This window comes from Callithrix jacchus, chromosome 4, assembly GCF_049354715.1.
Source record: "Callithrix jacchus isolate 240 chromosome 4, calJac240_pri, whole genome shotgun sequence".
Taxonomy (NCBI): domain Eukaryota; kingdom Metazoa; phylum Chordata; class Mammalia; order Primates; family Cebidae; genus Callithrix; species Callithrix jacchus.
The window spans coordinates 168,459,071-168,471,893 of record NC_133505.1 but is presented as its reverse complement, the minus strand read 5'-3'; the positions used below and the strand labels follow the sequence as shown (position 1 = coordinate 168,471,893).

Genomic DNA, 12,823 nt, shown 5'->3' with positions numbered 1-12,823 from the left:
ATAGACTCATTAACTTTTTAGGTCTCATTTGTTTGACTAGGTATACCTTAATTGTAAAACTGGCATTGTTAATTTAACAAAGTGTACGTTCTTTATACAGTCCAACAATTTGCATAGTTATTACTTATCAGAACTGATAAAATGAGTGACTGGGTTTATGTAATACCCAGTAAGTCTAACACTTCAGTATGAAGGCTAAGACACAGTAAGAAGTCACAAGATGAACAGGCTTTGGCGTGGCTACTGTAAAGGCTGTATTTAGGTACTAGGTACATAGTGTTGTGGTTATGGTTTATCTGGCTTTTTTTTTTTTTTTGAGATGGAGTCTTGCTCTGTTGCCAAGCTGGTATGTGGGGGCATGATCTCGGCTCACTGCAACCTCCACCTCCCAGGTTCAAGTGAATCTCCTGCCTCAGCCTCCCAAGTAGCTCAGACTGCAGGCATGCGCCACTACGCCCAGCTAATTTTTGTATTTTTAGTAGAGACCAGGTTTCCCCATGTTGGCCAGGATGGTCTTGATTGCTTGACCTCGTGATCCACCCACCTCCAAAAGTGCTGGGATTACAGGTGTGTGCCACTGTGCCTGGCCAGTTTGTTTGTTTTTATGGGGTTTTTGTTTGTTTTTAAAGACAGAATCATGCTATGTTGCCCATGCTGGCTTCAAATTCCTGGGCTCAAGTGGTCCTCCCGCCTCAGCTTCCCAAATAGCTGGGACTATGGGTGTGTTCCACCTTACCTGGCTGACATGTTTTTACTTACAGAACATAAAACTTTATTATTAAGGTTAATAATGAAACCTCTGCATGAATAGGAAGACTTAAAACTAATAATTGTGTCTTAGAAAAGAATCTGTATCTCACTAATGAGGAACCGTTCTAGCCTGCAGAGTTTGTGAGGAGAGAGTAATGGGAATATCTGCTGCTGTTAGCTACAAACAGGATTTTAGGTCTGTGAGAGGCATTTAGATTGATTGGAAGTGACAGGCTGTCTGTCTTAACTAGGTAACCGTGAGAACCTTTGTGATATAGATGTAAGATACTTATTACTAGTTCATCTCATAAGCAGCAACCACAGCCCTGTATCCTCAGTTAACATCATCGGAAAAGTTGGATGGAGAATCTTTTGACAGGTATAGTTGAGTTTGATCTCAATACACAATGTGTATTTGTCTCTCTGTGTATCTTTAATACATATCGCAGAACAGTATCTGAATGTATCTTTTTGTTTTTGTGGCGGCTGATTAGAATTGGTCACCGCTAACAAAGGGTGACACTTGGAGAATTTTGACCTCACACTGGGTCTACCTCCTGGCGGTGCAGCAGTCATCTGTTGGGAGCTTTCAGTCCCATGCCACCTAATTTCCCCTCTGCTCTGTAAGTTGGGGCTGACTGTTTCTGGAGATGGACGGGCCAAGAAAAGGCAGAAGCCAGCGGCATTTCTCCATCTCTATGCAGGGGACATCTCTGGCAATGGCTTCATCCCATTCATTGTCACACTCCCAACCAAACAGCCCAGCTGCAGAGCTGTGGTGACCCCAGCACCTTCTCCCATTGTCCCCTAGCCCCAGATGGCAGCTGCACAATAATGATGCTGGCCTCAGGTGGCTTCCTTTCCCTTTTTAGTCCTTCTCAAAAGGGCTATAGTGCTTCCACGCCTCCGTAACTAACCTCATTACATTCTGCCATTTGAACCACCTGGTGCGGGCCCTGTTTTCCTAACTAGACCCCAAGCCGTGCAAATAGCTATGCAGTTAAGTGTTACGTGAAAACCACACACCTGCTGCAACCCTGTTAGTGAAAACTGTGTCCCCCTGTTACTTTATCAAGAGGATAGTTTTTTTTGTTTTTTGTTTTTTTGTCTTTTTGGGAATATTATCTAAGAAGGATTTGGAGACTAGAATGGAATTTTACTCTTTGTGAAGATAGATGCAATATTTTGTTTGGAAAACATAATTGTTAAACTATAAACATAAAGTTTAGGATGTTCAATAAAAGCTATTAGGAGGATCACGGGTAAGTCAGTCAGGTCTTCCCGCTAAAGATATTTCAGGTTTGACCTTATCGTGACTGTGATAAGCAGGGATTTCAAGCCAGTTGTCGTCTATTTTTATAGTAATCTGATCTATGAAATTATATTTGGGCTTGACGAATTAGCTTCTGATCTGAAATGCTGGATTCTTGGTGTTGAGCTAATTTTCAGATTTTGCTGGGTTATTCCATACTTACTGCTCTAGTCCTCTGTGAGAGGCACTGCTCATGAGTCATGGGTGAAGGGACATCTCGAGTGAGCAGGAGTGGCTTCCAGGAATGCCGCAGTCCAGTTGACGTCTTCATGCTCTTTTTCCGGGGTACCCCTTTGATCTGTATGGATCCGATGCAATTTGCAGTCCGGCCTCTACAATGGGGTGGAAAGGGCAAATGAGTTGTGATGAAGGAGAATGGAAGGAAAGGATCACAGCCTTGTCCAGAGAAATGGCAAAAGTGCGAGTACCCTTCTAAGACCTTAAGGAATACAACTTTGTTAGGTTTTCATTTAATAATACTAAGGTGGAAAACGGGCCAGGCGTGATGGCTCTAGCCTGTGTTTCCAGCACTCTGAAAGGCTGAGGTGGGTGGATCACTTGAGGTTGGGAGTTCCAGACCAGCCTGGCCAACATGATAAAACCCCATCTCTACTAAAAATACAAAAATTAGCCGGTGTGGTGGCATACAGCTATGATCCCAGCTACTCAGGAGGCTGAGGCATGAGAATTTCTTGAACCCAGGAGGCAGAGGTTGCAGTAAGCTGAGATCATGCCACTGCATTCCAGCCTGGATTGTAGAGCGAGATCCTGTCTCAAAAAAATAAAGTGGAAAACGCTTACGGCATTCAACAGTGTCACAATATTAAGCCAAGCACATTTGCTAAGGTCTTAGTTTTTTCAAGTATAAAAAGAAATGGTTTCAGCTATTAATTGAAAACAAACAAACAAAAAAACTGGCCATTTGCTCTCACAGATTTTAGCTCCCTAGCTAATTCAGGTTTCCCAGAAGTGATTATTTGTATCCAAATGAAATGAATAAGCTCCTGGGAATTACAGCTCCTGGGTAGGTGGGGGAATTCATGTATTTATATATTTAGGACTTGTTATGTATCTTTTTGTAGCTGATTTATGTGTGACCTAGCATTTGTTAGAGGTGGGGTGGGCCCCTCTGAGATTCCCTTTACCCACAGTAAAGGATTCTGTTCTAGCCACACTAAAATTAACAGCTGGGCTTCTCGGTGAAGAGGACACTCCCCTGCTGCTCCCCAGAGGACTGCTTCCCTAGTGACCTAGAAGCAACTTCCCCCAGCCAACCCCTACACATGCTAGAACTCAAACAATGCCACCTTGAGCAGCCCTGCCTCGGGCATAACCACAGTCACCCAGCATGGCTCCAGATGCTTCTTGGGCCACTTGGCTTGGGCCCTGCCATGCCGCAGTGACCTCACAGTGGTGCACTGGTGTCAGCCTTCTGATCAGCCTTCTTGGACTCTAGCTAGAAGACTTTCCCGGCTTTGACTTCCTCAATTTTTTTAAACTGAGTAATTAAGAGAAACAAAACAAAGAATTCATAGACAGTTAATTCCCAAGAAGCATGCAACTGTCTGTGAGATGACACTCCTATGTGAGCAAGTGATTCTCGCCCAAGTGGAATTTTAGAAAAAGGCCCTTCTAACTTGTATTGTGTGTTGCTTTATTGTCTGCTGGTTTTGAATACAGATTGGAAATGTCGGAAAAGACTTCAACAATCTTAGCCTACTGATTGTATAGGAGCAGAAACGACCAGCTCACTCTGCTAATTAGCCTGAAAGCAAAGGTGTTATTACTGAGAAGTAATGCTCCGTGGGTCTCTCATGTGTTGCTCATCTTTGAGGGAGGCACTAACTTGTTCTGACCCATCTTTTCAAGGAAGTTGTCGAGCAAATGACCTTGGAAGTGGAGAAGATAATGTCTCTCTCCAGATCAAGAGGCAGATTTGCTTATTATCCAGTATGATAAAGATAAGGTCTCCCTTCAGGATGAAGGGATGGCTTGCTTAGCACTACTTATAGAAGACTTGAGTTTCCTAAGCTCAGAGTCCTCAGCTGTGGTGCAAAACCACTGCACCTGCCGAATCTGACTTAGCGCCTGGTTCCACCCTGAGAGAGATGGGTGGAGGGGAACTGGTGTAATATGATGCTCACGCTTCTCTCCGTGTGCTCTCACTTCTGCATTCCTTTGTTTCTGATCCAGGAGTCTCTTGTCTTCTGTCAGTATCCTTGATACCACGGCAAACGAGCTTGCTAACTTGCAAGCTGGGTAAAATCTCAGATTCTTCACAATTCTTGCCAGTTACTCTAGTGCTATACAAAAAACGTTCTTTCATAAAAATTGGTGGAGAAAGCACTGGAATGTACTGATGAGGCATACATATTTAATATAGGGTTGACAATGTGCATTTGAGTTTTATCACACTGTATGAATTACTAGAATTTTTCAACTATCTGTAACTTCTTATACCATTATCTATAAACACCAACCCCCAATAAAAAGGCTTTTATCTGGCTGAATTTTATCTGGTGTTAGAACAATTTGTGATTTGTTAGCTGAATGTCTACTGCAGCTTTCTGTAAGCTAAGAAAAAAACATAAATGCTTTCTATCTATTTATCTGTATATGAAATACCTTCTCAATAGTCCTGCGAACTCAGCTATTCTGGAGGAATTACTTTGTTATGAATGAGGATTTTTTTCATGTCTGCAAAAAACAGTCGTAGCTAGCTCAGTGTATTTCATAAAGGTCAGTCATGTCCTTCAGACTTTTTGTTTTGGTGGTCAGACATTGTTTTAAATTTCTTTCTCAATACCCTTGAGCTGGCCATTGAAGGATTTGTTGCATTTCAAAAGATTGAGTAAAAATAGGATCCTGTGTTCAGGAAAAAAAATAAACAAAAAAATCAGCCAGCATGATTTCCATGGTGCTGTGGGGAAGGTCCTGGACTCAGGCACAGGACTCCGCAGGCGCACCTGAACCTGGGCCCATCACGCACACTGGACATCCCGTCCACCCCAGCCAGACACACACACACACTCTCTCTCTCTCTCAATCTCTCTCACACACACACACACACACATGCACACAGGCCTCCATAGGCTGAAGACTCTAGGTGTGAGGGCCGGCTGATAGTCCATTGCCCCAGATAGGATAGCTTTAGTTAACTAAGTTATGTCACCTGGGATTGCTGAGACTTGTAGTGAAGAATAGCCTGGGTTCCACATCCCTGGCTTTAGGATACTTCTCTTACAGGCTCACATCTGTAATCCCAGCACTTTGGGAGGCCAAAGCAGGTAGATCACCTGAGGTTAGGAGTTCAAGACTAGCCTAGGCAACATGGTGAAACTCCATCTCTACAAAGATACAAAAATTAGCCTGGCATGATGGCGGGTGCCTGTGATCCCAGCTACTTGGGAGGCCTTGGAGGCAGAGATTGCAGTGAGCCAAGATCACGCCAGTGCATTCTGGCCTAGGCGACAGAGTGACACACTCCAGATTTTTGAAAGTCACATATTTTACCTATGATATAGCATTGTTTTCAGACATGGTAAGCGACCTGCTATGGCGGTGGTCTTATGAGACAGTAGCTAGAGTTTACTTGCTTTGCCTCTGATGCTGGTGGAAGCTCAAGGTTTCTCACAGTGTGGCCCCCGGAGCAGGAGGAACGCCATCACGTGGAAAGTTGTTGGAAATGCGTATCTTAATGCCATCCCAGAATTTACAAAATCCCGGGGTGGGTTTGGCGATCTCTGGTTTAACAAGCCCCTGTCCTCTTGCACCAAGTGATTCTGATGCACGCTACAGTTTCAGACCAACGGGTGCTGCTCAGGGTCTCGCATGTCAGAGGAGAATGAGATTAGTTAAATTATAAATAGGAAAAGAAGAAATTAAATGTTGCCGTAAAATGTATAAGGGGATAACATACAGCATTTATTAAAGAAATGATAAATAGCATTGATTACATCCATTGTTTATCACTGAAGAAGTATATGTCATGCCTATCCTACGTCAGTCACTGTTAGGATACAAATATGAAGAAAGCATGTTACAGATGTCTCATCGTGGACCACTGTGGCCTGCAGGGAAAATCTACTTTGCCACATATTTTTGTAAATAAGGTTTTGTTAGAACACGGCCATACCCATTCATTTGCATATTGCTTATGGCTGCTTTTAGGCTACGAGACCAAGTTGAGAAGTGTGACCAGGACTGTATAACCTACAGAACCAAAGCACTTCATCTTTAATGTCTTACACTTTACATCAAAGTTTGGCAATACTAGGTCAAGTGTTTTCAGGGAAAATCTTTTCCACGTTTCAGGTAGTTAAACACAAATGGAGTTAGGAGCAAGTCTGGTATGCAGGGGTTATTCTGTCATCCAGTAATATATTTGTATATTCTTTTTTCAGTAGCAGAAAATTTAGCCTCACAGACATTAGTATCATGGAAGGCATACAGAAACAGAGCAATTACTGGTCAGACGCCTTGGTGTGTGAATGAACCAAAGGAGAATGAGAACAAATATAGAAGTCAGAAAAGGAAAAAATGAGGAATAAAAAAAAAAATGTGGTTGGAAAGGGAGAATATTAACAATCAAAAGACTGTGATGAATATGAAAAGCTAAAATGAGGGAGTGTGTGGCAGGACCTGGCTGGAGAAAGGAACTAAGAAGCCGTGGGATACTGGATGGGAACATTCCAGCTGCCTGGCACAGAGGGTGGGCATCAGAGTCTTCCTGGGAATGCTGGGGTGTTGATACCAGGCAGAAAAGGGGCAGACTCCAGATGGGGCTGGGAGAGCCATGCTCTGCTGCACTTCTTTTTGTTGACACAGTCTCACTCTGTCACTCAGGCTGGAGTGCAGTGGGTGATCTCAGCTCACTGCAACCCCAAGAGATTTGCCTGCCTCAGCCTCCCTAGTAGCTGGGATTATAGTCATTATACTTGTGTGCCACCACACCCAGCTAATGTTTGTATTTGTAGTAGAGACGGAGTTTCACCATGTTGGTCAGGCTGGGCTCGGACTCCTGACCTCAAGTGATCCACCCATCTCGGCCTCTGAGAGTGCTGGGATTACAGGTGTGAGCCATCATGCCCAGCCTCTGCTGCACTTCTGTGTCTACCAGGAGTCCATGTGTACTTGTGTGGCTGTTTACAGTAGGGCTATCTCCATTCCTTACTCTGCTAAATGACTAACCTGTGGTGATACTGGAGAAAAAGCTCTGGATTTCCCCACGGGGAGCTCGAGTTACCTCTTGCCTTCACCTCTCACTGTTTGACCGTGGAAATGTCATTTCATTGCTCTGTGTCTCCCTTTCCTCCTAGTGAGAGGCTTCCTCCCACCTCCATGTTTTGTGATTCTTCTAGACTCACTCATTAGCGAGGGGGCATCACGAAAGGAAGGTCACAGTGTATCCCCAGCTCCCTCGCTTAAAGAGCAGAAGAAGGAATAATTAGCAGAGGCTCGGGCCCTTCTGAAAGGGAATCCTTGACCACTGTGGCACACGGCATCCTTTCCTGGGAAAGGTTTCAGGCTGATTTATTTCCAACTCACACATCATAACCGATTTCTTTTCTTGCCCAAAGAGATTGTTTACTGTTGAAACATTTCAAGGAGAAATGAGCAGCTGGGCTCCACGTGTGTGATCATACTTATCTTTCTTTCAGGAATTTTTCTTTAAATGTGGAGCACACCCAACCTCCGACAAGGAAACATCAATAGCTTTGCACCTGATCGCCACCAACAGTCGTAACATTACTTGCATTACGTGCACAGATGTCAGGTAAGGATCTGAGAAAAGCGTCTCTCCTTCGCTCCTTACTATCCCCATCCCGTTCTGCCACACAAGCCTTCCTCCGTGAACTCTTTCCTAGGGAGTGTCTGCTTTCTTTTGATGTTTCCGCCCAATGTGGGTATGTTTTCATGTGATGAAATCATTTAAAATGCCAATGACTTAGTTTAACTAGGTATATAGGGTTCTAAGATGTGAGATGGCATATCCATAGCGTAATCTTAGTTGATATTAAAATTAAGCTCACATATTTGAGTGTAAAATGTAAACACATCCATTAAGTTCCAAAATAAAATTAAAATATGATGCTACCATTAGGAATGTTCACATAAGGCGCACACCACCACTCCCGGCTAATGATCTGTAATTTTAACAGACACGGGGTTTCCCCATGTTGGCCAGGCTGGTATTGAACTCCTGACATCAGGTGATCTGTCCACCTCAGCCCAAAGTGCTGGGATTATAGGTGTGAGTCACTGGGCCCAGCCAGGAATGGAAAAACAATTTATGAACACCACGATATATAGCCCATACATTTTATTTTTAAAATGTCTTTTCCATACATTTCAGTTCTCCATATTTGCCTGTATTTATGCTGAGGCTTTGCACACATTCATATCCTCAAAATGAAAGCATGTAGCTAGTTTTGGACCTTGTTATTTCTAATCTCAGTGAATACAAGAAAAGCAAATGTGGAGATGGTCTGTTAGGATAAAAATGGAAAATGACTGGATGTGAATTGCAGCGTAGGAGCCAAGGGCAAAGTGGAGGAAACAGTCTGTTTTCTCTGCAGAGCAGGCAGTTCAGAGTAGAATTCCTTACTCCACACTTTGCAGATGGACAGAGGAAAAGAAATTAGTTTCATTATATGTTCTTTGAGGTTGGCCAAGAAGCTCAAATTGCAAAAGTTCTAATATCAGGAAGAACTTTTTAGTGAAGTGCCAAAATGAATTAATAAAGTCAGAGCCTATTGTTTCAGACAATTAAGCAAAAATAGTCATACACCCTAATTATTTTACGTGTTGTCTCTCTTTGGCCTTTGGAACTGCATTAGATGGTCTTTTAAAGTTGCTTTAAAACTCTGCGATTTCATGATAAGCAAATATTCACACTCCTATCAGGCTGTGTCTATTCTCTAATAAGTTGAAATTAAAATATTGATTAACAGAAGCCCAAAAACGTTAACAACATCTGTTGAACAAACCTGTCTCCAAGAAGGAACGAAAATGAGACGAGATTTTCTCTTCGCTGCATGTTTAGTCACTTCTATGGCAGGAAACCACAATATTGCCTTTAAAAGGCAGCGCTTCAGCCGCTCTGGCGAGGTGAGTGACTGCGCGTGGCTAATGCTTTCAACATGCAGGAAGAGCAGCTAAGATGAGGATTCTGGTGTTTCAGGAAAGGAATCAGAAGGTGCTAAAAGTGAGGGCTTGACTGCTCTGATAGCAGTAGGTAATTGAAGTCACTTTTCAGTTTTTCAAAGGAAAAATTCAGAATACTTTTCTGTTAAGTCAGAAAGCATCTCGTCAGCCAGTATTTTAAACTTTCCATTAAGGTTGGTAAAGATGACATTAAGGTATGTGGTAATGTTGGTGTTATCTTACAAACAGCACGGCCCTCCCCGTTTCCCGCTGTTACATTCATGTTAGTAACTGGCAATATCTTTTGAAGAAAACGAGCCACCTCTCAGATGCACAGGGCAAGAACTGCTGGAAAAATACTATTGTCGCAATAAATTTTTTCATATGATTACTTTTGGGAGAATTTATAAATAGAAGCGACTATATCCAGATGCATCTTAAGGGTGTGTGTGTGTAACCAACCACTTGATTGAATAAGGCCCCTTCTCGTATAAGGCAGTAGAGGAGTGTCCTATCTGTAGGAACGAGAGACAAACTCCTTCCAACTTTGAGGTTCCCATGTGTAAGGACACGACGAGCGCCTACACAGACACTCCGTGCAGTTTGGTGATCATTTCAGGGTTTTCCTGAAAATCCTTCTTTTTAAATTTAGAAATCATTCACAATAAACTATAAAAAGTGTTAGAAGTTATTTTTACCCTAATGCTTAGTAAAATTTTGTTTTTTCCCCAATATCTTGATTGTGCCTACATATTTGCAGTATATATGTGTGCTATATAATTATATTATATGTATAGTTTTGTATCTTGCTTTTTCCGTTTAGCATGACATTATGATAAATTTTTTCCTCTGCACTTCTCTTTAAAATGGCACACTCAGCCGGGCACAGTGGCTCGCACTTGGAACCCCAGCACTTTGGGAGGCTGAGGTAGGCAGATCACTTGAGCTCAGGAGTTTTAGACCAGCCTGGGAAACATGGCCAGACCCTGTCTCTACAAAAAATATAAAACTTAGCCAGGCGTGGTGGCATGCACCTGTAGTCCCAGCTGCACAGGGGGCTGAGGCAAGCGGATGGCTTGAGCCTGGGAGGTCAAGGCTGCATTGAGCTGTTTATGCCACTGCACTCCAGCCTGGGTGACAAAGTGAAACCCTGTCTCAAAAAAATAAAAAATAAAAATAATAATAAATTTTCTTTGCCATGAAAACAGTTTTTTCAAATAGGTACCTGGAATTCTGTCACATGGGAATATGCTGTTTATGAAGTTTTTCTTTAGTATATCCAAAAACAGGGTCCTTGTCACACAAACATGAAAAATTAGGCCCACAGACTCTTTTGTGGGTGAGAAAAATGTGACTTGTTGGGCAAAAGGAAAAGAAAAAGGGTAACAGGTACTCTCAGCAAAGCAAGAATCCCAGGTACTACCCCGATCAGGAGAAGCCAGGCTCCTCCCTGGCGCAAACAGCGTGAACTTCCCAAGGCCCCATCCCTTTCTCCCAGTGCACAGGCCAGTCAGTTTCTCCAGATACCCCTTTATACCTGGCTGTCTCAGTTCTATTTAACCATTTTCCCACTGTTGAGCATTTAGAATACATATAGTTTTTTAAAAAACAAGACTGAAAATCATACTATTTTAAAGACATCATGGACTTCATGCCTTGACTTTTTTTTTTATTATTGCATTTTAGGTTTTGGGGTACATGTGCAGAACATGCAAGATAGTTGCATAGGTACACACGTGGCAGTGTGATTTGCTGTCCTCCTCCCCTTCACCCACATCTGGCATTTCTGCCCATGCTATCCCTCCCCAGCTCCCCCCCACACTGTCCCTCCCCTATCCCCCCAATAGACCCCAGTGTGTAGTGCTCCTCTCCCTGTGTCCATGTGTTCTCATTGTTCATCACCCACCTATGAGTGAGAACAATGGTGGTTCATTTCATTTTCTGTTCTTGTGTCAGTTTGCTGAGAATGATGTTCTCCAGATCCATCCATGTCCCTACAAAGGACACGAATTCATCGTTTTTGATGGCTGCATAATATTCCATGGTGTATATGTGAGAACACAGTTGTAACAGTGGTTGTATAGGTCCATGGTAATGGACATTTTTGAGGTTCTTAATGGGTATTATCACATTCCTTTCCAGCAGCACTGCTTCAGTTCTGATCTTGCTTCCCATGTCTGAGAGGGCTCCTATTTCTCTTTCAGCATTGTGTATGCTCATGATTTTTGTCTTTGCCTATTTGATAAAGGAGATTTTTAAAATTGTTTTAAGTTGTTATTTATGAACTCAAGGATTTCTCATTTGCTTATTTGCATTTTTTATTGTGATAGAACAATGCAAATCTTCTCAGTACAAAAGCTATACAAAAAGTCTACAAAACAGATCTGGTCTCGCAATTGCTTCCTCATTCACTATTCATAATATCAGGGTGTCCTTTATAAATACAGTATATTTGCTTTTGATTTTATGTTTAAATATGTTGCTTTGGTTTTATTTAAAAGTATCATATTTTCCTGGAGATGAATCAAATTCATAATTAATTACAGACTTAAAAATAAAAGGGTTTTTAAAATCTATTATTTTATAATTGTTTTTCTTATTTATATATATGTGTATTAATCATACACCATTAATCAAATTAGACATAATTACATAATAGATGAAAATCATAGAATAGTATTAATTTATCTGTAAATATATTTTCTGTGTACTTATATTGGGAAATAAAAATAATATTCTAAGCCTCCAGCTGACTGAATAAACTCCTTCCTGGTCAAGGGGACCATGGAGACACCTTGGAAGCTGAGTCCCAGCCATGATGGGGTAGGATGTCAGACAGGCCTGTCATGCCCCCTCCCTCTCTAACCACCTCTAGACTTTCTTCCCTAAGGGCTAAACAGAAACCAGGTTCTCCAAAAGACTCCACACTGAGGCTGGGCATGGCTCATGCCAGTATTCCCTGCACTTTGGGAGGCCAAGGTGGGTGGATCACTTGAGGCCAGGAGTGTGAGACCAGCCATGGCCAAGATGGGCAAATCCCATCTCTACTAATAATACAAAAAAAAAAAAGGCTGGGCGTGGTGGCTCATGCCTGTAACCCCAGCACTTTGGGAGGCTGAGGCAGGCATTTCACTAGGTTAGGAGTTGGAGACAAGCCTGGCCAATATGGTGAAACCCTGTCTCTACTAAAAATAAAAAATTTAGCTGGGCATGGTGGTGTGCACCTGTCATCCCAGCTACTCAGGAGGCTGAGGCGGAAGAATTGCTTGAACCTGTGAGGTGGAGGTTGCCATGAGCCAAGATTGTGCCACTGCAGTCCAACCTGGGTGACAGAGCAAGACTCTGTCTCAAAAAAAAAAAAAAATTCTGAGCATGGTGGTGCACACCTGTATTCCCAGCTACTCAGGAGGCTGAGGCAGGAGAATCACTTGATCCTCGGAGGCAGAAGTTGTATTGAGACAGGATCGTGCAACTGCACTCCAGCCTGGGTGACAGAGTGAAACTGTCTCAAAAGAAAATCCCACATTATCCACACTGACAATGTCAATTACTGGCTTATATCTTCTTGGATACAGAACAAAGACAAGATGAGATAAATCAGTCCTTCACCCTCCC

At 42.6% G+C, this 12,823-nt stretch overlaps 1 protein-coding gene across 7 annotated transcripts in view; it reads left to right on the top strand.

The window, feature by feature from the left end:
• PRKN (parkin RBR E3 ubiquitin protein ligase) overlaps positions 1–12,823 on the top strand; it is a 1,467,397-nt gene that overhangs the window by 795,473 nt on the left and 659,101 nt on the right. For all 7 annotated transcript variants that reach the window (XM_008995347.6, XM_035297759.3, XM_078370429.1 and 4 more), the window contains one exon: positions 7,723–7,838. In XM_008995347.6, coding sequence (XP_008993595.3) covers positions 7,723–7,838 — 116 coding nt within the window. The remainder of the gene's footprint in view (positions 1–7,722; positions 7,839–12,823) is intronic.